This window comes from Zosterops lateralis, assembly GCF_965231275.1.
Source record: "Zosterops lateralis genome assembly, chromosome: 5".
NCBI lineage: Eukaryota > Metazoa > Chordata > Aves > Passeriformes > Zosteropidae > Zosterops > Zosterops lateralis.
Window position 1 is genome coordinate 2,061,146 of NC_139766.1, and position 25,500 is coordinate 2,086,645.

The 25,500-nt window shown below is 58.6% G+C and overlaps 1 protein-coding gene across 1 annotated transcript; it reads left to right on the plus strand.

The window, feature by feature from the left end:
* Positions 1 to 25,500, plus strand: SIGLEC1 (sialic acid binding Ig like lectin 1; the record flags this gene model as incomplete). The annotated part of the gene is made up of 21 exons (XM_083862344.1): positions 1 to 49; positions 520 to 879; positions 966 to 1,256; positions 1,618 to 1,881; positions 2,917 to 3,177; positions 4,582 to 4,881; positions 5,529 to 5,783; positions 6,984 to 7,286; positions 8,141 to 8,395; positions 9,089 to 9,382; positions 10,165 to 10,419; positions 11,662 to 11,964; positions 13,803 to 14,057; positions 14,905 to 15,210; positions 15,334 to 15,573; positions 15,772 to 16,071; positions 16,149 to 16,403; positions 17,399 to 17,695; positions 18,085 to 18,184; positions 22,557 to 22,647; positions 25,306 to 25,500. 21 exons carry the CDS (start codon positions 1 to 3, stop codon positions 25,498 to 25,500), a joined length of 5,229 nt encoding a protein of 1,742 aa, XP_083718470.1.

Below are 25,500 nucleotides of genomic sequence, written 5' to 3' on the forward strand. Positions count from 1 at the left end.
ATGCACCTGCCCTGCTGCCTCGTGCTCCTGGCCAGCCTCGTCCCGCCAGGTATGGGGACAATGACACCCCTGGGATTGTCCCCTGTGGGACTGGAGGCCGCGATTGTCCCCTGTGGGACTGGAGGCCGCGATTGTCCCCATGTGGGTGGGAGCAGGAGCCAGGCAGGAATTTGGGGGATTTGTTGGGATCCCACTCTCCTGACGGGTCAGGGACAGGGTGACAAGGGGACAGTAAGGACGAGGAGCCAGGGTGAGGAGAGGGGCTGAGGAAATAAATTCGGGCAGCCAGGAGGTCACTTTCCCCTTTTTCCTCATTATTTAGGCCCAAAAGATCCCCCTTCTCCACCCCAAAACCTCCTCTTGGAGGGGTTCATCCCAAATCCCTTCTCCGACCTTCCATGAGCTGACGTGTCCCCAGTGTGTCCCCAGTGTGTCCCCCAACGTGTCCCCAGCGTGTCCCCAACGTGTCCCCAAGTGGAGACACTTCCAGCTCCCTGATCCCGATTTTCCCTGGCACAGCCCTGGGCTCCTGGGGGGTCTCCTACCCCGAGTCCCTCAAGGCCAGCAGCGGGTCCTGCCTGGTTGTCCCCTGCACCTTCAGCTACCCCGCGGAGGTGACAACGGCCGATGGCATCGTGGCCATCTGGTACAAGGACTACGAGGGCCAGAAGACGGTGGTGTTCCACTCCACCACCCCCCAGGACGTGGATTCCCGTTTCAAGGGTCGTGCCCAGCTCCTGGGGAACCCCAGGGCCCGGAATTGCACCCTGCTGCTGCGGGGGGTGACACCAGGGGACAGCGGGCCCTACAGGTTCCGCTTCGAGATCATCAACGGCGACCGCTGGTCGGCCTCGCGGGACATCGCCCTGAGCGTTTCGAGTGGGTAAAACACCGAAATTCCCCCCAAAAAAATCCCCTTTTTGCTCTCCCCACGTGGTCATCCTGCCCTCTGCTCTCCATCCCAGGGGATCCGGAGCGTCCCAGTGTCACCGGCAGCCAGGAGCACACCGAGGGACAAAGGGACACCTTGGAGTGCTCCACGCCCTACGTTTGTGGTGACGTTGTTCTGCGCTGGGAGGGTTATGACCCCCAGGTGTCCGAGGTGTCCGGCCACGTCCGGCTGGACACCAGCGGGGTCAGCCAGCAGGTGACCCTGAGCAGCTCCTTCTCCTGGAAGGACCATTCCAAGAAGCTGCTCTGCCAGGTTTCCAACGGAGCCAAGAGTGCCAGCACGGAGGTGGTGCTGCGGGTCAGGCGTACGTGGGCCGGGGACATGGGGACACTTCTGTCACCCCCTCCTTCCCTGTAGTGTTTTCCTCCTGCTTCTCCCTCCCTTTCCTGCTCCCTGTCCCTTAGGTGCCACCTGCTGTCACCCACCTCCCCTTTTCCCCGTGCCAGGCTGGTGATCACCACGTCCCTCTGTCCCCTTTTCCCTGGTGACAGTGCCCTGTCCCCACCATGTCCCTCTGTCCCCTTTTCCCTGGTGACAGCGCCCTGTCCCCACCATGTCCCTCTGTCCCCTTTTCCCTGGTGACAGCACCCTGTCCCTGGTGACAGCACCCTTTTCCCTGGTGACAGCACCCTGTCCCCACCACATCCCCCTGTCCCCCCCCACAGATAGCCCCAGGGACATCCAGGTGTCGCTGAGCCCTTCCTCGGGGAACATCGGCGTGGGTGACACGGTGACACTGAGCTGCCAGGTCGGCAGCAGCCACCCCCCGGCCTCGGGGTACAGCTGGTACAAGGACGGGGTGGCCGTGGGCACCCAGAGGGAGCTGGCCCTGCAGGGGGTGCGCCGTGAGGACCACGGGAGGTACCACTGCGAGGCCCGCAACGCCCTGGGGACAGGGGTGTCACCTCCTGTCACCCTCCGCGTGTTCTGTGAGTGCCACCGGAGCTCTGGAGGGGTGGGACATAGCTGAGTGGCACGGACTGGGTGGAGGTTTGGGAATTGGGGTGGCCGTGCAGGAGGAGGGTGGTGTCCCCCACTGTGTGTCCCTTGTCTTTGTGATCCTGGAAAATGGGGAGGGATTTCCAGCCAAGGAGAGGGAGGGGAGCTGGGAAAGGGGTGGGAGCTTGGGGAGATCCAGAGCTGTAGTGGGAAGGGGGAATTCCTGCTATCCCAGCTGGATCCAAATCCATCCCAACCTGGCTTTGGACATTCCCAGGGATCCAGGGGCAGCCCCAGCAAATGTGGGAATTCCATTCCCAGCAGGAATTCCTGCCCAAGATCCCAGCCCAATGTCCCCTTTCCCAGTGGGATCCATTCCCTGTGTCCTGTCCCTGCAGCCCTTGGCCCCAGTCCCTCTCCAGCTCTCCTGGAGTTTTCCCCTTCAGGGACTCGGAGCATTCCCTGCACTTTTCCCTTCTCCAGGGGAACATTCCCAGCTCTCCCAGCCTGGCTCCAGAATCCTGGAATGGTGTGATTAGGAAAAGACCTTAAATCCCATCCCATTCCACCCTTTCCATGGGCAGGGACACCTCCCACTATTCCAGGTGGATCTAACCTGCCCTTGGACATTCCCAGGGATCCAGGGGCAGCCCCAGCAAATCTGGGAATTCCAGCCCAGCCCCTACCCACCCCACAGGGTTAAAAGCTCCTCTTCCCACCCAATCCCACAAAAAAAGACAAATCCCAACCTTCCCTTCCTGAGCATCTTCCCCCAGACCCCCCAAACCCCCCTGTGCCCACCCCAAAACATGACAGACCCTTCCCCACCCACCATGAGTTTTGCCCTCAGGACTTTGCCCCAAAGCCAAGTGTCCCCAAGCTGGTGGCAAGGGACAAACCCAAAAGTCTGTTGTCACCCCTGAGGGGGTCCCATCTTCCCCAGGCTCTGGAACGGGGAGTTTGGGGTGGCAGAGTCCTGTTTTCCTGTCCCCAGGGCCACCCTGACCGTGTCCCCTCTCCCTCAGCCGCGGAGATCTCGGCCAGCCCCGCGGCCGAGGTGCGGGAGGGGACGGCCACCACCTTGTCCTGCAGTGTCCCCGAGCGGGAGGGACACCCCGAGGAGCTCACCTACACCTGGTACAAGAACGGGGTGTGGCTCCAGGACGGCCCCGCGCACACCCTGGTGTTCCCCGCGGTGACAGCCGGTGACACCGGCTACTACTCGTGCCAAGTGACCAACAGCCAGGGCAGTGACACAGCCCCGGCCATCGGCCTCAGCGTGACGTGTGAGTGCCACCACCTCCTGCCACATGGTGTGGAGGTTTGGGCAGTGTCAACCCCCCAAAATCCAGGAAATCCCACCCAAAATCCAGGAAATCCCCCCAAAAAATATTCCTGGGAAAGCCTCTCCCTGAGCACCCCAAGGGCAGGTAGGGGAATAGTCAGCCCTGCTGGTTGAATTTTATGGGAATACAAAAAATTTTGGCCATGAGCTGGGTGTGAAGATCTATGGGATCTGTGGGATCTATGGGATCTATGGGATGGGATTGGGAATGGGAATGGGAATGGTAATGGGAATGGTAATGGGAATGGGAATGGGAATAGGAATAGGAATAGGATTGGGATTGGGATTGGGATTGGGATTGGGAATGGGAATGAGAATAGAAATGGTGTGGGATTGGGATGGGAATGGGAATGGGAATGGGAATGGGAATGGGAATGGGAATGGGAATGGGGTGGGATGGGATTGGGAGTGGGAATGGGAATAGGAATGGGAATGGGGTGGGATGGGAATGGGAATGGGAATGGGAATGGGAATGGGAATGGGAATGGGAATGGGGTGGGATGGGAATGGGAATGAGAATGGGAATTGGAATGGGGTGGGATGGGAATGGGAATGGGAATGGGAATGGGAATGGGAATGGGGTGGGATGGGAATGGGAATGAGAATGGGAATTGGAATGGGGTGGGATGGGAATGGGAATGGGAATGGGAATGGGAATGGGAATGGGAATGGGGTGGGATGGGAATGGGAATGGGAATGGGGTGGGATTGGGATGGGAATCGGAATGGGAATGGGGTGGGATTGGGGATGGGAATGGAATCTATGAGACCTATGGGACTGATGGGATGGGTGAAGGTGACATTAAGTGACATTTGGGACGTGTCCATCACAGCATCTCCCTCCATTCCATAAGATCTGGGGAAGTTTCTCATGGATCCATTCCATAACATCAGTGGAGGTTTCTCATGGATCTCCTCCATTCCATAAGATCTGGGGAGGTTTCTCATGGATCCATTCCATAACATCAGTGGAGGTTTCTCATGGATCCCCTCCATCACATAAGATCTGGGGAGGTTTTTCATGGAGAACCCAGTGGGATAAGAACATCTCAAGGAGGTTTTGAGGGGGGGAAAATAACCCAGCCACGTTTCGGTTGTGACAATTTTTGGGGTAAATCTGACCCGGTGACACACGGGACAAAGCAGATTGTGACATCCAGGTTGGGTGGGGGGACATGTCCCATCCCCTGGAAGTCCCCAAGGCCAGGATGGGAGAGCAGAAGGTGTCCCTGCCCAAGGGACCAGCTGGGATTTAATGTCCCCTCCCACCCAAACCACTCTGGGATTTTTCCCTGCGGCCGCACCACAAGGACATCCCAACCTCATCCTCCTCTCCCATCCCACAGATCCGCCCCGAATTCCCACCCTCACGCTCTTCCAGGAGACCCAAGGTGGCCGGCTGGTCATTGTCCTCTGCTCTGTGGACAGCCACCCTCCGGCCACCTTGACCATCGACCGCGATGGCACCGTGGTGGCCACTAGCGGGGCCGAGGTGACCCCACGCCAATGGCTCAGTGTCGCCTCCTCCCGAAATTCCCTGCAGCTGGAAATTCGGGATGCAGGGCCCCGGGATAACGGGAATTACGGCTGCACTGCCACCAACGTCCATGGCAACGCCAGTGCCACCAAGGTCCTTGTCACCCGCGGTGAGTCCTGGGGTGAGGTGACACTGCTGGGTTTGGGGCGATGATGAACCCACAAAAATTTGGGGGGACATGCACAGCCCACAGAGCTGAAGGGACACCTGTGGTGGCACTGGGGGACACACAGTCCTGGGGGCTGTGTGGTGTCCCCTCCTCAGCTGCTTTTGGAGGGTTTTGCTTCCCAAAAATCCCAAAAATCTGTAAATTCATCCAAACTTTTCTGCCCCATCCGTCCCCACCAGTCACTGACCCCCAAGTTTGGATAATTTGGGGGTGACAGAGGCAGCAGAAGGAGAGAAAAGTCCTAAAGGATGTGATCCTTTAGGATCCCAAAAAAAAAACAACCCAAAAGAGAGAAAAAAAAACAACCCAATTCCAGAGAAATCAAACCTGGATTTGGGTGTCCCAGTGGGGAACTGAAGTCGGACGAGGCCCAACCAGTGGGAACAGGGGACTGAGAAAAAAATCACCTGGATAAAGCCGGCACTTGGAAAAAGTGGGAAAATGTCAGGAAAGGGTCAGGAAAGGCCCCGTTTGCAAGGAATGTCACCCCACAAAGACTCCACAGGCCCTGGTGAGGGAGGGGACTCATCTAGATGGATCCACAGGAAGGATTTCCCTCTTTCCCTGATACCCCACCCCTCCTGCAGCCGCAGAGCTCCGGATCCAGCCCTCGGCGGAGGTGACGGAGGGGACCGCGGTCACCCTGACCTGCCTGGGGACAGGGGACACGGCTCAGAAGCCGCTCTACACCTGGTACAGGAACGGCCGGAGGCTCCGGGAGAGCTCCTTCCCCACCCTGGAATTCCCCTCAGTCCGTGGGGAAGATGCCGGTGCCTTCCAGTGCCAGGTCCAGGCAGGGAACGGCAGCGACACGTCGGAGGTTGTTCCGCTCCGAGTGCTCTGTGAGTGTCCCTGAGGGAATCCCAAAGGGTCCTGGGGCTGAGATGGGGGTGGTCCCACCCTGAGGTTTCCCCTCATCCCCCCCAGGTTTGGCCAAGGAGCTCTTGGGTAGGGTGAAAATAAATCTGGGAGTTTTGGAGGAGGAATTTGGGGAATTCCTGTCGCTAGACAAGCACGAAAAGAAGGACACTCACACAGTGTCAGAGCAAAAGAAAAGGATGTTTAGTTGGGATTTCGATTTATATAGTTTTTGGAGTTTGATCAGGGGTTGGAGGATGAGGTTTCCACCTCCCCGACCCCGCTGGTCAGACTAGAAGTCCATCAAATGTTCCTCCTCCAAAGAGGAATGCGCAGTTTTCAAAACTTCACTTTTTGTTTACCTGAAAGTCCGCGAGAAACTCCAGTACAAGAATGCAAACATCAGGAGGCTGGAAAAGATCAGGGTGACAAATTCCCACCTTCCCAAGGATTTCAAGAGCAATAAATGGTGATAGAGCCACAAATGGGTTGGGCTTTTGGGGTCAAGGGGTCGTTGTGACCCCTCTGCCATGGGCAGGGACACCTCCCACAAGGCCAGGTCCAACCTGGATGTCCAGGAGTTTCTCAGGCAGCACTGGAAGCATCAATCCCTTGGATTCTGAGGGTTTTCCTGATGGATCCAGCCGTGTTTTATCCCTTTTTGGGTTCATAGGGACCTCAAAGCCCTTCTTATTTCAGCTCCTCTCCTACTTATTCCCAGATTATTCCAAACCCCATCCAACCTGGATGATCAGGCAGTGCTGGAAGCATCGATCCCTTGGATTCTGGGAGTTTTCCCAATGGATCCAGCCATGTTTTATCCTTGATTTGGGTTCAGAGGGACCTCAAGCCCTTCTTATCCCAACCCCTCTCCTCTTGGCAGGGAAACCTCCCACTAATTCCCAAATTATTCCAACATGGATGATCAGGCAGTGCTGGAACCATCAACCCCTTGGATCCCGGGAGTTTTCCCAATGGATCCAATGGTGTTTTATCCCTGATTTGGGTTCAGAGGGACCTCAAAGGCCTTTTTATTCCAACCCCTCTCCCCTTGGCAGGGAAACCTCAAACCTCCCACTTATTCCCAGATTATTCCAACCTGGATGACCAGGCGGTGCTGGAAGCATCAACCCCTTGTTTTCTGGGAATTCTCCCACCCTCACAGATCCAATTTTCCCCCACAGACCCTCCGAGGCAGCCGGTGCTGAGCTCGTTCCTGCAGAACCAGGGAGGACGCCTGGGCGTCATCCAGTGCTCCGTAGAGAGCGATCCCGAGTCCAACCTCACCCTCCGGAGAGGGGACGAGGTTGTCACCTGCACACAGGGCTGTCCCCAAGCCACCAGCCCCAGGGTCCTCGTCACCAGGTCCTACAACAGCCTGAAGGTGGAAATCCGGGATGTGGTGGTGGAGGACGAGGGGGTTTACGTGTGCCAGGCTGGGAATTCCCAAGGAAGCGCCAGCACCGCTGTGGATTTCAAGGCTGACAGTGAGTGGGGACAGGGGACAGGGGACAGGGGACAGGATGGTGGCATCTGGGAATGTTCTGGGAGAGGGGAGTGTGGGAAGGGAATGATGGGGAAGGAGGTGAGCTCAGGAGGTGGTGGCAGGAGGAGCAGAAGTGTCACATGGAAATGTCACCTACATGGAATTGTGACCTACATGGAAATGCCATATGGAAATGACACATAGAAATGTCACCTACGTGGAATTGTCACGTGGAAATGGCACATGGAAATGGAATGTGGAAATGACAAGTGGAAATGGCACCAGGAAATGGCACCAGGAAATGACACACGGAAATGTCACCTACGTGGAATTGTCACGTGGAAAATCCACATGGAAATGGAATGTGGAAATGACACGTGGAAATGGCACATAGAAATGGCACATGGAAGTGGCATGTGGAAATGGCGCATGGAAATGGCACCTGGAAATGGCACCAGGAAATGGCACCAGGAAATGGCACATGGAAATGGCACGTGGAAATGGCACGTGGAAATGACAGGTGGAAATGACACGTGGAAATGCCACTTGGAAATGACACGTGGAAATGATACATGGAAATGCCACACGTCCATGAAATCCAGACATGGTGGCTCCCCCATGAACATTCCAGCCCCCGGTGGGGATTCCCTGGCTGTGTGTGACAGGAACACCAAGCAAAACGTGGCCAAGGGATGTCCCTGGGCTGGTGGCACTGCCAGGGTCAGAGCTCTCCCCACTGTGGCACTGTGGGATCAGCTGGGATTTGCCCTCTGGGGTGGCCACACTGTCCTTTGGTGGCTTTGGGGCGTTGTCACCCCACTGTTGACACCACACCCCGTTTCCTCCTGCCCACAGCTGCCAACGTCACCGTGTCCCCATCCCCCCGTGTGCTGGAGGGTGACAATGCCACTCTCACCTGTCACCTGAGCAGCGGCTCCACGGCTGTCCCTAATGTCACCTGGTACCACAATGGGCAGGAGGTCACCAAGGGCTCGGCCACCTCGCTGGAGCTGTGGCCGGTGCTCGGCAGGGACGCCGGGCTGTACCGGTGCCAGGCCGGCACTGCGGGCGGCAGCCGGAGCTCTCCTGATGTCCTCCTGGATGTGCTGTGTGAGTTCCTTTCCCTTTTCCTTTTCACTTTCCCTTCCCTTTCCCTTTCCCCTTCTCTTTCCCTTTTCACTTCCCATTCTCTTCCCTTTTCCCCCTTTTCCTTTCAGTTTTCCCCTTCTCTTTCACTTTCCTGCTCCCTTTTCCTTTTCCTCTTTTTCCCTTTCCCCTTTTTCCTCTTTCTCTTTTCATTTTCCTTTTCCCCCTTTTCCCTCTTTTCTCCTTTTCCCCTTTTTCCTCTTTCTCTTTTCATTTTCCTTTTCCCCTTTTCCCCCTTTTACCCTTTTCCCTCTTTCCTTTTCCTTTTCCTTTTCCTTTTCTCCTTTCCCCCTTTTCTCCTTTCCCCCTTCTCCCTTTTCCTCTTTTTTTCCCCCATTTCATTTTCCTTTTTCTCTTTTCCTTCCTTTTATTTCCTCCTTTCCCCTCTTCCATTTCCCCTTCTCCTCTTCTTTCCCTTCCTCTTCCCCTTCCTCTCTCCCTCTCCCTTTTCCCTTTTCCCTTTTCCCTTTTCCCTTTTCCCTCTGCCCTTTTCCTTTTTCCCTTTTCCCCTTTCCCTTTTCCCCTTTCCCTTTTCCCCTTTCCTTCCTCTCCTCCCCTCTCCTCCCCTCCCCTCCCAGCACCCCAGAGCAGTGACCCCTCCCCAGGCCCCCTCTCCCGATGCCATTCCCAGCCTCTCATCCCATTCCCCCCTCACAGACCCCCCCAGGGACCCTCTCCTGGAGGTTTTCCTGGAGGCCCAGCGTGGCTCCCTGGCCATCTTCCAGTGCTCCGTGGCCAGCAACCCCCCGGCCCAGCTGGCCCTGTTGCGGGACTGGGAGCTGGTGGCCACCAGTGCTGGCGGGAGCAGCCCTCGGGTCACTGTCACCGCTGTCCCCAACTCTCTGCGGGTGGAGATGCGGGAGGTGACGCTGGCTGACGATGGCAGCTACTGGTGCACGGCCACCAACGCGCACGGCTCGGCGAAGACACGGAGCTACCTGCGGGTGCAAGGTGGGGAGTCTGGGGTCTGGGGATTGGGGTGGGTTGTCCCAAGGGAATGAGTGTGTGTGTGTGTTCCCAGTGCCACCAGAGCCTTCCCAGTGCCACCAGATCCCTCCCAGTGCCACCAGATCCGTCCCAGGCATCAGAGGGGTCCATGTGTCTGTGCTCCCAGTGCCAGCAGAACCCTCACAGGGATTAGAGTGGTCTATCCCATGGGAATGACCACATGTCTTCTCCCAGTGCCACCAGAGCCCTCCAGGTGCCATCAGATCCCTCCCAGTGCCATCAGTGGGGTCCATCCCATGGGAATGACAGCCTGTCTGTAATCCCAGTGCCACCAAATCCCTCCCAGTGCCACCAGATCCCTCCCAGGGGTTGGAGTGGCTCATCTCATGGGAATGACCATGTGTGTGTGCTCCCAGTGCCACCAGATCCCACCCAGTGCCACCAGATCCCTCCCAGGGGTTGGAGTGGCTCATCCCATGGGAATGACCACGTGTCTATGCTCCCAGTGCCACCAGATCCCACCCAGTGCCACCAGATCTCTCCCAGTGCCACCAGGTTCCCCCCACAGTGTCACCCCCTGCCCATATTCCAACAACTCATCCCTGGGCATCTCCAGGAGGAGTTGGGGACACCCGAAGGGGACAGGGAGCACCAATATGACATTGGAGCTGTCCCAAATCCTCGGACAGAGTGGGAATGTCACGCCCCACAGGTTATGGAAGCAATGAGGGGACAGTGCCCAGCTCTGCCCTGTCCCCTCTGAGCTGGCACTGTCCCTACTCCAGCCGCCCGAGTCCTGATCTCACCGTCCTCGGAGGTGCTGGAAGGTGACAGCGTGTCACTGACGTGCCAGGTGGCCGGAGAGCCACCAGGTGACACCGTCTACTCCTGGTACAAGGACAGCAAGTGGCTCCAGGAGGGTCCTGACAGTGTCCTCGTGCTGTCCCCTGTCACCAGCGCTGCCACCGGGCTCTACCACTGCCGGGCCCGGGGCTCCGCGGGGACCAGTGTGTCCCCAGGTGTCACCCTGAGTGTCTCCTGTGAGTGGGACCTGCTGGGGACTGAGGAGAGGGGACGGGACAGGGCAGGATGGGGAAGAGTTGGATTGGGATTGGATGGATTTGGGTTGGGGTTGAGATGGATTGGGATGTGGATGGGTTGGGATTGGGATCAAGATTGGGAATGGAATTGGATGGGATGGGTTTGGGTTTGGGTTGGGACTGGGATTGGATGGGTTTGGGTTGGGATTGGGATCAGGATTGGGAATGGAATTGGATGGGATGGGTTTGGGTTTGGGTTGGGACTGGGATTGGATGGGTTTGGGTTGGGATCGGGATTTGGAATGGGATTGGGATTGGGATGGGGATTGGATGGGTTTGGGTTTGGGTTGGGACTGAGATTGGATGGGTTTGGGTTGGGGTTGGGATGGAATAGGATGGGATGGCATGGGATGGGTTTGGGTTCAGATTGGGATTGGCTGGATTGGAGTTGGGGGTGGGGATGGCATGGCATGGCATGGCATGGCATGGCATGGCATGGCATGGCATGGCATGGCATGGCAGGAACAGAATTGGGATGGGAAGGGATTAGGATGATTTGGGATAAGATGGGATCGGGATGAGATGGGATGGGATAAAATGAGATGGGGAGGAAATGCAATGGGATGGAATAGGATGGGACAGGAAGGAATTGGGATGAAATGGATGGGATGGAACTGGAATGAAACAGGATGAGAGAAAATGAGATGGGGAGGGAATGGGAGGATTGGGATGGGATTGGATGGGATGGTTTGGGATGGGATGGGAAGGAATATAGATGGATGGGCTGGAGTTGAGATGGGATGAGAAGGGATGGGATCAGATTGGGTATTATAGGATGAGATGGATGGATGGAATAGGATTGGGATGGGAAGGAATCGGGATGATTTGGGATGTGTTGGGAATTGGGATGGGATGGGATGGTGCCAATGGGATGGCACCACTGGAATGATGCCAATGGAATGGTACCAGTGAAGTGGTGCCGATGGGATGGGATGGTGCCAATGGGATGGGATGGTGCCAACGGGATGGGATGACACCCCTGGAACAATGCCATTGGGATGGTGCCAACAGGATGGTACCACTGGAATGGTGCTGAGATGGGATGGTGCCAATGGAACAGTGACAATGGAATGGCACCACCGGAATGCCACCCATGGGATGTCACTGAGCTGGACGCTGTCACCTCGCTGTGTCCCCGGGGGTCTCTGATACACCCTCAGGTCCCTCCCCCTTCTCGAACAGACCCCCCACGGGTTCCAGTGCTCAGCACCTTCCTGGAGCCTCCGTCGGGACGGCGCGGGATCCTGGAGTGCTCCGTGGACAGCTCCCCTCCGGCACAGCTGGCCCTCTTCAAGGACGGCGCCCTGGTGGCCTCCACGGCGCTGTCACCGCCCGTCACCCGGCCACGGCTCAGTGTCACCTCGGCCACCAACGCGCTGCGTGTCCGTGTCCACCCCGTGCAGCTGCAGGACGAGGGCGAGTACCGGTGCGTGGCCACCAACGCCCACGGCAACGCCAGTGCTGCCGGGAACTTCTCTGGGGGCGGTGAGTCACCGGGAATGGGGATGGGAATGGGAATGGGATGGGATGGGATGGGTTAGGATGGGATGATGGGATAATGGGATGGGAATGGGAATGGGAATGAGGGTGAGAATGGGAATGGGAATGGAGATAGGAATGAGAATGGGGATGGGAATGGGGATGGGAATGGGAATAGGAGTGGGAGTGGGAATAGGAATGGGAATGGGAGTGGGAATGGGGATGGGAATGGGAATGGGAGTGGGAATGGGGATAATATGGGATAGGATGGGATAGGATGGGATAATGAGATGGGATAATGGGGTGGGATAATGGGGTGGGATAATGGGATGGGATAATGGGATGAGAATGGGATGGGATTGGGATGGGAATAGGAATGGGAATGGGAATGGGAATGGGAATGGGAATGGAAATGGGAGTGGGAATGGGAATGGAAGTGGGAATGGGAATGGAGATAGGAATGGGAATGGGGTGGGATTGGGAATGGGAATAGGAATGGGGATGATATGGGATAGGATGGGATAATGGGATGGGATTGGGATGGGAATAGGAATGGGAATGGGAATAGGAATGGGAATGGGAATGGGAATGGGATCTATGGGATCTATGGGATCTATGGGATCTAGGGGATGGAATGGGATCTAGGGGATCTTTGAGACCTATGGGATGGATGGGATAGGATCTATGGGATTTATAGAATCTATGGGGTCTATGGCATGGGATGGGATCAATGGGATGGGATCTGTGGGATCTATGGGATCTTTGGGATCTGTGGGATGAGATCCATGGGATGGGATGGGTTTGGGATGGGAATGGGAATAGGGTGGGAAGGGGATGGAGAGCTGCAGGCAGCAGATGGAGTAATGGGATTGGGGTTATGGTGATGAAGCGAAGGAATGGGGGAGGATGGGAATGGGGGAGTGAGCATGGAGAGCAGCTGGAATAGGATGGACAGGACAAAAATGGGGAAAAAAGTGGGGGAAATCCGTGTTTATGGGGGTGAAGGTATTCCCAGAGAGCTGCAGGTGTCCCGGGCATGTGGCAAAGGGACACGGCTCCCACTGGATGTGATTCCAAGGGCTGTGTCCATCCATGGCACCGCCCTGCTGCCATCACCCCGAGAATCATGGAATCATAGAATCATGGAACCATGGAATCATGGACCCATAGAACCATGAAACCATGGAATCATGGAACCATGGAACCATGAAACCATGGAATCATGGAATCATGGAACCATGGAATCATGGAACCATGAAACCATGGAACCATGGAATCATGGAACCACAGACCCATGGAATCATGGAACCACGGAATCATGGAACCATGGAATCATGGAACCATGGAATCATGGAAGCATGGAGCCATGGAACCATGGAATCATGCATTCATGGAATCATGCATTCATGGAATCATAGAATGGTTTGGGTTGGGAGAGACCTTAAATCCAGTCAATCCCACCCCTGCCATGGGCAGGGACACCTCCCACTCTCCCAGGCTGCTCCAATTCCTGTCCAAGCTGGCCTTGGACACTCCCAGGGATGGAGCATCCCAGACAAATCCATGGGAACACCACGGGAATGGTGTCACCTGTGGGCTGTGATGTCCGTTCCCTCTTTTTACTGTCCTGCCACTCCCTGATTTTCCCACCTTGGTGGAGCTCTGTCCTTGGGATGTGGCACTTGGGGACACGCTCAGCGGTGGCCTGGGCAGTGCTGTGGGGACAACTGGACTTGATGACCTCCGAGGGCTTTCTCCACCCAACCAATTCCATGATTATCCCAGGTTTTTCCTCATTCCCATCCCTGGAAAGTGAAGGATCACCACTTTTCCCTCTCATGCAGCCGCCCGGGTCTGGATCTGGCCATCCCCAGATGTGCGGGAAGGGGACAATGCCACCCTCACCTGTTTGGTGACAGGAGGGGACCAGGACGTGCTGAGCTACACCTGGTACCGCAACCAGGTGTGGCTGAGCACCGGCTCTTCCCAAAATCTCACCTTCCCTGGGGTCACCGCCTCCGACGCCGGCTTCTACCAGTGCCTTGTCCAGACCCCGGCCTGGAACCACAGTGCCACCCCTGCCACCCTCAACGTCCTCTGTGAGTCCCCAAGGGCAGCTTTGTGTCACTCAGTGTCACTCGGTGTCACCCCTCGGTTGGTTCCCTTGGCTGGAGACACGGGGTTTAATTTTTGGGGGGATTAATTAATTAGGGGGGCTCAAAAAATGTAGCCCAGAGGATAATTAAGACAAGCTTTGTACTCCACACCGTCCCCAAAACCTTCTCCAGGTTTTCTTGTGCTCCACACCAAACCCAATAGGAAAACCTTTGACTTTCAGGAATTAAAGCCAGATTTAGGACTTTTTTTTTTTTTTTTATCCCTGATTGGGAAAATCAAAACCAGACTCTGCTTTAAAAAGAAAAAGGAAAAAAAAAACGGGGGAAAAAATGTTGTTTTGAGTCAGAACATGAGAATTTTTTCCCCCCTTTTTTATGAGAAAAGGATGGTGTTAATTTATAAATCCTCCTGATGAACGTGGGACGGAGGCACTGGAGCATGGGGAATCCCTGGCATGGAGGGGCTGGAGCAGCAGGAAAAGCTGAGGGAGCTGGAAAGGGGCTCAGCCTGGAGAAAAGGGGGCTCAGGGGGGACCTCGTGGCTCTGCACAACTCCCTGACAGGAGGGGACAAGGGACAGCACAAAGGCACACGGCCCCAAGCTGTGCCAGGAGAGGCTTGGGGTTGGATATTGGGAATTTTCCTCCTGGGAACTGCAGTGGTGAAGCTCCATCCTTGGCATGTGACACTTGGGGACACTCTCAGTGGTGGCCTGGACACTGCTGGGGGGTGACATCTGAACTCGACGTCCTCAGAGGCCTTTCCCCACCCAAAAAAAAATTCCATGATCATCCCATGTTTTTTCCCCACCCCATTCCCAATCCCACAGATCCCCCGAGGAACCTGCGGCTGCAATCCTTCGTGGAGAGCAGCCAGGGGACAGCCACCATCCTGCTCTGCGCCGTGGACAGCCACCCCCCGGCACAGCTCACCCTGCTCAGGGAGGGACACCCGGTGGCCTCCAGCCCTCCCAGGGGAGGTGAAAACCCCCGGCAGAGCATTGGGGTGTCCCCCTCTCCCAACGCGCTGCGGTTGGAATTCCGGGAAGCCTCGGAGGAGGATGAGGGTGAATACGAGTGCCAGGCATGGAGCGCCCTCGGTGTCACTCAAGCGTCCCTCGTGCTCCAAGTGCAAGGTGAGGAAAGGGACAACTGGGGACACTCCCAAGGGTGCAGGATTGAGGGGTAACAAATTTTGGAGGGTTGGCCCTGTGAATTTGGGGCTCCAAATTCAGCCAAATCCTCTCCGCTTCCCACAGCCACCAAAGTGCTGGCACGACCCTCAGCCGAGGTGGCAGAGGGGACAGAGGTGACCCTGACGTGCCAGGCCCCTCACGCCCAGCCGGGCACCCTCTACACGTGGTTCAAGAACGGGCGGTGGGTGACAGAGGGACCCGAGGCCTCGCTGGAGCTCCGCGGTCACCGCTCCGATGCGGGACTCTACAGCTGCCGGGCGGGCCGGGGACACCGCGCCACCCCTGTCACCCTCTCCGTGCTCTGTGAGTGACGGGTGACATCTCTAGGAGATGGGACGGGAGGGGACACATCACCACCACCCCTCCATGGGGATATCGCTGGCCCCGCGTGTGTCGCCACTCCGCGACACTCGGCGACAGCACGTCCCCCTCTCTGTGGGGGTGACACCTTGTCACCCGGCGGGGTGTGGTGGGACACACGCGCTGTCCTTGTCACCGCAGATGCGCCGCGGGAGCTCAGTTTTGTGGCGCTGGTGGAGCCCCAAAGGGGACAACAAGCGGTGCTGCTCTGCTCGGCCGACGGTGTCCCCTCGCCAGACATCGCCGTGAGCAGGGGACAAGGCCACCCACCTCTGGCCACCAACCGTGGTCCCTCTGAGCCCCGCTTCGAGGTCCGGGCCACCCCAACGTCGCTGCGGGTGGAGATGGCAAAGGTGGAGCCTGGGGACGAGGGGCTCTACCTGTGCTCGGCCACCAACAGCCACGGCTCGGCCACCGCGTCCCTACGGCTGGAAGCGCCAGGTGAGATGTCCCCAAAATGTCCCCAAGTGAGTTGTGGGGTTGAGTGTCCCCATTGAGTCCTCGATGTCCCTCCTCAGGGGTGGCGCTGACAGTGGAGCCCTCACAGGAAGTCCCCGAGGGCGCCAAGGCCACCATGAGCTGCTCGGCCACCGCCTGGGGGGACAAAGGTGTCAACTACACGTGGTACCGGGACGGGAGGTGGCTTTGGGAGGGACCGTCCGGCTCCTTGGTCCTCAGCCCCGTGTCCAGCGCCGACGCCGGATCCTACCAGTGCCGGGCCAGCGGGACCTGGGGCACTGCCATCTCTGTCCCCCTCAGCCTCAGCGTCCTCTGTGAGTGTCCCCAGGGCCACCAGCATGACATGAGTGGGGTGTCCCCAGCCTTTGTCACCCGTGTCACCTCCGCGAGGGCAAAGGGAGTTTCCTCCTCCTCTTCTTCCTCTTCCTCTTCCCTTTCCCTTTCTCGCCTCCCTCCTTTTCCTTTTCCCTTTCCCCTTCCCTTTCCTCTTTTTATCTTTCTCTTTCTTCTTCTTCTTCTTCCTCTTCTTCTTCTTCCTCTTCTTCCTCCTCTTCCTCTTCCTCTTCTTCTTCCCCTTTCCTCTTCCCCTTCCTCTTCCTCTTCCCCTTCCTCTTCCTCTTCTCTTTCTTCTTCCTTTACCCTTTCCCTTTCCTTTTCCTTTTCCTTTTCCTCTTCCCCTTCCTCTTCCACTTTTTATCTTTCTCTTTCTTCCTCTTCCTCTTCCTCTTCCCCTTCCTGCCCTGCTCCTCTCCCTTTGAGGATTTCAGGACCTTTTTTTCAGGCAGATTTGGGGTCAAAATGTTCCAAAACTGAGGAATTCTCTAGTTGGCTGTGGAATGAGGGGCTGGGGAACATGGAAAACCACCAGGGCAGGGATGATCCAGGATGGAGAAGGGATGAGTGAGGAAACTCTTGGTGACCTGAGGGAAGGGATTTTTTTGGTGGGTTTTTTTTAGGATTGGCCCCTCAGGAGTCGGATTTGGAGCCAACCAGCTCCAAACTGAGGAATTCTGGAAGTGGAGGATGTGACGATGATCCGGGCTGGAAGAGGGATGAGTTAGGAAGCTTTTGGGAAATAGATTTGGGATTTTTTTAGGATTGGCCCCTCAAAAGCCAGATTTGGAGCCCAAACCAGGAAGATTCTCCAGCTTTGGGTTGACAAGACAAGGACAGGAGAGGGTTCAAACCCCCCAGGCCCGGGATGAGTGGGATGGGACAGCTCCAGGGACACTTTACCCACATTTGGCAGCCAGCTGGGGGCTGTCCCACCCCGTGTCCCCAACGCCACCCCCTCGGTGTCCCCTGGCAGACCCTCCGCGGGCCGTCTCGGTGAGGACCTTCCTGGAGAACCAGGAGGGCCGCGGGGCCATCGTGCTGTGCACGGCCCAGAGCCACCCGCCCTCGCGGCTGTCCCTGCACCACCGGGGACAACTGCTGGCCACCAGCCTGTCCCCCGCTGTCACCTCCGGCCTCCGGGCCGTCCCCTCGCACAACGCCCTGCGCCTGGAGCTGGTGGCCTTGGGGACAGCGACCGGGGGACGTTACGTGTGCGTGGCCACCAACGCCCTGGGCAACGCCACGGGCAGCGCTGACCTCGATGTCCACAGTGAGTGAGGCCGGACCCTCCAGAGGATCGTGGGGATCCCCCAAAAAATATTTCCTCGGAAGTGGGAAATGGAGCGGGAGGGGGAGAGTTGGGGGAGGAGGCGGGTGGGGGTTAAAGGGTTAAATGTGAGGGTGGTTGTGTTGGGGACAGCCCCTGTGGGTGGTGGGGTGGCCTTTAGGACCGGGGACAGTGGCAGTGATTGTCCCCATCTGTAACCACCCCCACAATGTGTGTCCTCACCCCAAATGCTGCCTGTCCCCAGCCCTGTGTGACAAGGGGTGTCCCCCACTTTGACTGTCACACCAGTGTCCCCTTCACCCCTTTGGGACACCCCGAGGTCTGGGGGGGTCCCACTGGCAGTGACAGTGACAGTGACACTGTCCCCACAGCTCTGAGCCACCTGAGGACGTACCGGGTCCTGTCCTGGCTGCTGATGGTCACAGTGGCCGTGGCCACCTTGGTCCTGCTGGCCGTGAAGGTGTGGCCCAGGTGACGTCCTGGATGGGGCGGGGTGGGGGGACAGGGACACCAGGGTGGCACAGAGACCCCAGGGTGGCACAGGGACCCCAGGGTGGCACAGGGACCACGGGGTCAGGGGACAGGGACCCTGGGGTGGCAGGATAAGGGACATCACGGTGGCACAGGGACCATGGGGTCAGGGGACAGGGACCCTGGCATCAGGACAAGGACCTTGGTGTAGGGACAGAGACCCCAAGGTGGTGGGACAGGGACCCCAATGTCACAAAAAGGATCCCCAGGGTGGCACAGGGATCTCAAGGTCAGGGGACAAGGACCCTGGGGTGGCAGGATAAGGGACATCAGGGTGGCACAGGGACCCTGGGATCAGGGGACAAGGACCTTGGCGTAGAGACAGACCTCAGGGCGGGAAGACAGTGTCCCCAATGTCACAAAAAGGATCCTTAGGGTGGCACAGAGACCCCAGGGTGGCACAGGGACTCTGGGATGGGGACAAGGATCTTGGTGTAGGGACAGGGACACCGGGGTGGGACAAAGACCACGGGGACAAGGGACAGGGACCCTGGGATGGGGACACAGGGACCCCAGGGTGAAGGGACAGGGACACCAGGGTGGCACAGGGACGCTGGCATCAGAACAGGGACATTGGTGTTAGGACAGGGACCCTGGGGTGGGAGGACAGGGGCCCCAGGGTCAGGGGACAGTGATCCCGGAGTGGGACAGGGACTCTAGAATGGAGGGACAGGGATCCCAGGGTGGCACAGGGACCTCGGGGTGGTGGGACAGTGACCCTGGCACGGTGACAAGGACCCCAGGGCGGTGGCACAGGCCCAGCCCCAGGGGTGGCAGCTCCCTGTGCTCCCTGCCAGGATCAGGAAGTTGCGGAGCTGGTCCCGTGCCGAGGACACCCTAGAGCTGAGGAGCAAACAGGACCTGCCACAGGTGGGGACAGCACTGGGGACAGCCCTGAGGACAGCCCTGGGGTCCCCTGAGCTCTCAGGACACAAAATCCCCTTCCCAGCCTCATTCCAGAGGAGCTCCATGGCACAGATGGATCCCAACCCTGCCAGGGATAATCCTGTGTCCCCATGGAGTGTCCCCAACCATGGAGAGTGTCCCCAGCCAAGGACAGGGTGTCCCCAGCCAAGGACAGGGTGTCCCCATCTATGGGCACAGTGTCCCCATCCATGGGCACATTGTCCCCAACCATGGACAGGGTGTCCCCAGCCATGGACAGGATGTCCCCAGCCATGGGCACAGTGTCCCCAGCCCTGGGCAATGTCCCCAGACATGGACAGTGTCCCCAGCCATGGACAGAGTGTCCCCAGCCAAGGACAGGGTGTCCCCAGCCATGGACAGGATGTCCCCAGCCATGGCAGTGTCTCCAGCCATGGTCCCAGTGTCCCCAGCCATGGACAGGATGTCCCCAGCCATGAGCAGAGTGTCCCCAGCCATGGGCAATGTCCCCAGACATGGACAGTGTCCCCAGCCATAGACAGAGTGTCCCCAGCCATGGACGGGGTGTCCCCATCTATGGGCACAGTGTCCCCAGCCATGGACAGGGTGTCCCCAGACCTGGACAGAGTGTCCCCAGCCATGGACAGGATGTCCCCAGCCATGGGCACAGTGTCCCCAGCCCTGGGCAATGTCCCCAGACATGGACAGTGTCCCCAGCCATGGACAGTGTCCCCAGCCAAGGACAGGGTTTCCCCAACCATGGACAGTGTCCCCAACCATGAGCAGGGTTTCCCCAGACATAGACAGGGTGTCCCCAACCAAGGACAGGGTGCCCCCATCTATGGGCAGAGTGTCCCCAACCAAGGACAGGGTGTCCCCATCTATGGGCAGGGTGTCCCCTGCCATGGGCACAGTGTCCCCATCTATGGAAAGGGTGTCCCCAGCCATGGGCAGAGTGTCCCCAGCCAAGGACAGGATGTCCCCAGCCATAGACAGCATGTCCCCAGACACAGACAGCATGTCCCCAGACACAGACAGCATGTCCCCAGCCCTGCCACTCCCAACCTTTTCCAGACGGACGGATCATCCTGACCCGGTGTCTCTTGGACCCCAGACCAGCTGTGACCGCCGGAATTCCCCAATCCTGGCTGGATCCAGGGCATCCATTCCCGCCCCATTCCAGCCCCTCGTCCCTTCCCGACGGGTTCTGGGCACCACCTCCCGTGCCAGGCCCCTCTGACTGCTCCGGGCTGGGAAATCCTGGGAAAACAATAAAACCAAACCTCCCGGTGCCCGGAACATCCCGTTTGTCACCACCGTGTCCCTTTTCCCTGCCATCCCTCCTGGTGTCCTCTTAGAGAGGTGACACACGGGTGTCCCTTGGGTGCCTGGGACGAGGGGACATGAGACTGGGGACTCCCCTTGCTGGTGGCAGGTGGCAGTGTCGCCTCTGGCCGTGTCCCTGTCGCCGTTAGGGGTCACTGTGCGGCCGCCTCGGCACCGGCCACGGCCGCGGGGATTTGGGATATGGAGCTGGAGCTTCCCGGGAATGGAGGGGCTTTGGGGGCTCCCGTGGGTGTTTAATCCCCGCTGCCGGAGCGGGATGCTGGGCTGTCCCCATCGCTGTCATTGTCCCTGTCCTTATCCCTCTCTCTTTCTGTCCCCATCCCTGTCCCCATCGCTGTCACTGTCCCTGTCCTTATCCCTGTCTCTCTCTCTGTTTCCATCCCTGTCCCCATCCCTGTCACTGTTCTTGTCCCTGTCCGTGTCCTTGTCTCTCTTTCTGTCCCCATCCCTGTCCCCATCCCTGTCACTGTCCTTGTCCCTGTCCCTGTCCCTGTCCCTGTCCCTGTCCCTGTCCCTGTCCCTGTCTCTCTTTCTGTCCCCATCCCTGTCTCCATCACTGTCACTGTTCTTGTCCCTGTCCCTGTCCCTGTCTCTCTTTCTGTCCCCATCCCAGTCACTGTTCTTGTCCCTTTTCCCATCCCTGTCCCCAGTCCTGCCTCCCTCCCTGTCCTGGTGCTTGTCCCCATTCCCATTTCCATCCCCAGCCTCATCCACATCCACATCCCCACTTCCTGCCCCATCCCTGTCCCCATTTCTCTTCTCATCCCCATCTGTGTCCCCTCTTCTCTCATAATCCCCATCTCCAGTCTCATCCTTGTCCCCATCCCTGTCCCCATTCCTGCCCTCATCACTGTCCCCATCTCCAGTCCCATCCCTGTCCCCACTCCTGCCCTCATCCCTGTCCCCATCCTCATCTCCAGTCCCATCTTTGTCCCCATCCCTGTCCCCATTTCTCCCCCCATCCCTCTCCCCATTCTTTCCCCACCCCTGTCCCCATCCCTGTCCCCTCTTCTCTCATTATCCTCATCCCTGTCCCCATCAATGCCCCCACCCCTGTCCCCATCCCTGTCCCTATCCCTGTCCCCATTTTTCTCCTCATCCCCATCCCTGTCCCCATCCCCGTCCCCATTCCTGCCCTCATCCCTGTCCTCATCTCCAGTCCCATCCTTCTCTCCATCCCTGTCCCCATTTCTCTTCTCATCCCCGTCCCTGTCCCCATCCCTGTCCCCACTCCTGTCCCCTCTTGTCTCATTATCCCCATCCTCATCTTTGCCCCCATCCCTGTCCCCATCCCTGTCCCCATTTCTCTCATTATCCCCATCTTTGTCCCCATCCCTGTTCCCTCTTCTCTCATTATCCTCATCCCTGTCCCCATCAATGTCCCCATTCCTGTCCCCATTTGTGTCCCCATCTCCATCTCTAGTCTCATCCCTGTCCCCACTCCTGCCCTCTTCCCTGTCCCCATCTCCAGTCCCATCCTTGTCCCCATCCCTGTCCCCATTTCTCTTCTCATCCCCATCCTTGTCGCCATCCCTGTCCCCATTTTTCTCCTCATCCCTGTCCCCACCCCTGTCCCCATCCCTGTCCCCACTCCTGTCCTCATTTTTCTCCTCATCCCCACCCCGGTCCCCATCTCTGTCCCCCTTTCCTGCCCTCATTCCTGTCCCCCATCCCCATCACCAGTCCCACCCCTGTCCCCATCCCTGTCCCCTCTTCTGTCATTATCCTCATCCCTGTCCCCATCCCTGTCCCCCATCCCCATCTCCAGTCCCATCCCTGTCCCCATTTTTCTCCTCATCCCCATCCCTGTCCCCATCCCTGTCCCCTGTCCTCGTCCAGCAGGGCCGGGGGGCGGTGGCAGTGTCACCAGCAGGGTGGCAGGGCGGTGACAGCGCTCGGGCAGGGCGGTGACAGCGCGGAGGCGACAGCGCCGGTGTCACCAACCCTCCCCGCCATCCCCGCCAGCACCGAGGGGACAGCGGGGTCAGACTTTGTCACCTGTGCCCGGCTGTGACAGAGGTGACCCGGCCACTCCCTCCCTGGGGCTGGCGGTCACCTTTCCTTGGACCCCCCGCTCCAGAGCCACCAGCGCCACCAGCGCCACCAGCGCCACCAGCGCCACCGCCCCGCGGCCTCCGAGGCCACCTGCGCCCCCCGAGCCCCCGGTGCGGGTCTGTCACCTCCTCCTGCCGCCTTCCCGGCCTGGAATTCGGGAATTCTGTCCTGGAGCTCGGGAATTCCAGCCTGGAAATCGGGAATTCCGGCATGGAGCTCGGGAATTCCGGCCTGCAACTCGGGAATTCCAGCCTGGAACTCGGGAATTCTGGCCTGGATCTCTGGAATTCCAGCCTGGGACTCGGGAATTCCAGCCTGGAACTCGGGAATTCTGGCCTGGATCTCTGGAATTCCAGCCTGGGGGTCGGGAATTCTGGACTGGAACTAGGGAATCTGGCATGGATCCCCAGAATTCCAGCCTGGAGCTCGGGAATTCCAGCCTGGATCCCCGAATTCCAGCCTGGAGCTCGGGAATTCAGGCATAGAGCTCGGGAATTCTGGCATGGAGCTCGGGAATTCCGGCCTGGAACTCGGGAATTCTGGCATGGAGCTCGGGAATTCCGGCCTGGAACTCGGGAATTCTGGCATGGAGCTCGGGAATTCCGGCCTGGAACTCGGGAATTCTGACATGGAGCTCGGGAATTCCAGCCTGGGCCCTTGGAATTCCAGCCTGGAAGAGTGGGGAGCAAGGATTGGGGGCCTGGATGGTTTAACCTGTGCCAGAGCTGCAGGAACTCTCAAGAAAACTGGGGAGAAGAGATTTGGGGTGCCTGGATGGTTTATCCCATTCCAGAGCCTCAGGAAATCCCAGGACAGAGGGGGATCAGAAATTGGGGTGCATGGATGGTTCAGCCTTTGTCAGGGCTGCAGGAACTCCCGGGACAAGTGGGGATTGGGGTGCCTGGATGGTTTATCCCATTCCAGGGCTGCAGGAACTCCCGGGAAAAGTGGGGACTGAGGTGCCCGGATGGTTTAACCCGCCCCAGAGCTGCAGGAACTCCCGGGAAAACTGGGGATTGGGGTTCCCGGCTGGTTTAACCCGCCCAGCGCTGCAGGAACTCCCGGGGAAAGAGGGGATTGGGGTTCCCGGCTGGTTTAACCCACCCCAGAGCTGCAGGAAGGCTCCAGGCGGGCACGGAGCCAGCGATTACCTCCGGGCCCTCTCCCTGAGCTCCCTCCCCTCCCCGTCCCCGCTCACGTTAAGCCAAATCCCCCCGTCACATGGTGCCCGAGGCGGCCCCGGGAATCAGGGCAGGTCAGGAGGTGAACGGGAGGCCGCGGATTTGTCACCGGCCGGGAACGCGCCCGGGCTCGGCCTTGTCCCCGTGCGGGAGCGGGGCGGGAGCGGGGCGGGAGGGGCTCCCTGCCCGCCCCAAGCCCGGCCCGGGGGGTCCAGCGGCCGGCGGGGATGTCACCGTGATGGGGGATTCCAGTGTGGCTGTCACTGCGTTGGTGGCTCCTGGGGTGGCTGTCACTGCACTGGTGGCTCCTGGTGGCTCTGTCACCGTGCTAGTGGCTCCTGGTGTGGGTGTCACCACGTTCGCGGCTCCTGGTGTAGCTGTGTCACCATGCTAGTGGCTCCTGGTGTGGGTGTCACCACGTTCGCGGCTCCTGGTGTAGCTGTGTCACCATGCTAGTGGCTCCTGGTGTGGGTGTCACCACGCTGGTGGCTCCTAATGTGGCTCTGTCATGGCTCTGGTGGCTTCTGGGGTGGCTCTGTCACCGCACTGGTGGCTCTGTCACCACGCTGATGGCTCCTGGTGGGGATGTCACTGTGCTGGTGGCTCCTGGAGTGGCTGTGTCACTGTGATGGTGGCTCTGTCACCACGCTGGTGGCTCCAGGTGTGGTTCTGTGGCTCCTGGTGTGGCTGTGTCACCACACATAATAGAAGAATAGAAGAATAGAAGCTGGTGGCTTCTATTGTGGATGTCATCACGCTGGCGGCTCCTGGAGTGGCTGTGTCACCATTCTGTGTCTCTGTCACCACAATGGTCGCTCCTGGTGTGGCTCTGTCACCACCACACTGGTGGCTCCTGGGATGGCTGTGTCATGGCACTGGTGGCTCCTGGTGTGGCTCTGTCATGGCACTGGTGGCTCTGTCACTGTTCTTGTGGCTCCTGGTGTGGCTTTGCGGCTCCTGGTGTGGCTGTCACCACGTTGGTGGCTTCTACTGTGGATGTCACCATGCTGGCAGCTCCTGTTGTGGCTCTGTCACTGTGCTGGTGGCTCCTCATGTGGCTGTGTCACCGTGCTAGTGGCTCCTGGTGTGGATGTCATGGCACTGGTGGCTCATGGGGTGTCTGTGTCACCATGATGGTGGCTCCTGGTGTGGCTGTGTCACCACAATGGTGGCTACTGGTGTGGGTGTCACTGCGCTGGTGGCTCCTGGTGTGGCTCTGTCATGGCACTGGTGGTCCTGATGTGGCTCTGTCACCACAATGGTGGCTTGTAGTGTGTCACTGTCACCACGCTGGTGGCTCCTGGTGTGGCTCTGTCACCGCACTGGTGGCTTCTGGTGGCTCTGTCACTGCCCTTGTGGCTCCTGGGGTGGCTGTGTCACCACACTGGTGGCTCCTGGTGTGGATCTGTCACTGTGCTGGTGGCTCTGTCACTGTTCTTGTGGCTCCTGGTGTGGCTTTGTGGCTCCTGGTGTGGCTGTCACTGCACTGGTGGCTCCTGGTGGCTCTGTCACTGCACTGGCAGCTCCTGGTGTGGCTGTGTCACCACAATGGTGGCTCCTGGTGTGGCTGTGTCATGGCACTGGTGGCTCCAGGTGTGGCTCTGTGACTCCTGGTGTGGCTCTGTCACCACGCTGGTGGCTCCTGGTGTGGATGTCACCGTGCTGGTGGCTCTGGGGCTCCTGGTGTGGCTCTGCCACCACAGTGGTGACTCCAGGTGTGGCTCTGTCACTGCCCTGGTGGCTCCTGGTGTGGCTCTGTCACCTGCTGGTGTCCCCATGCAGGTGTGA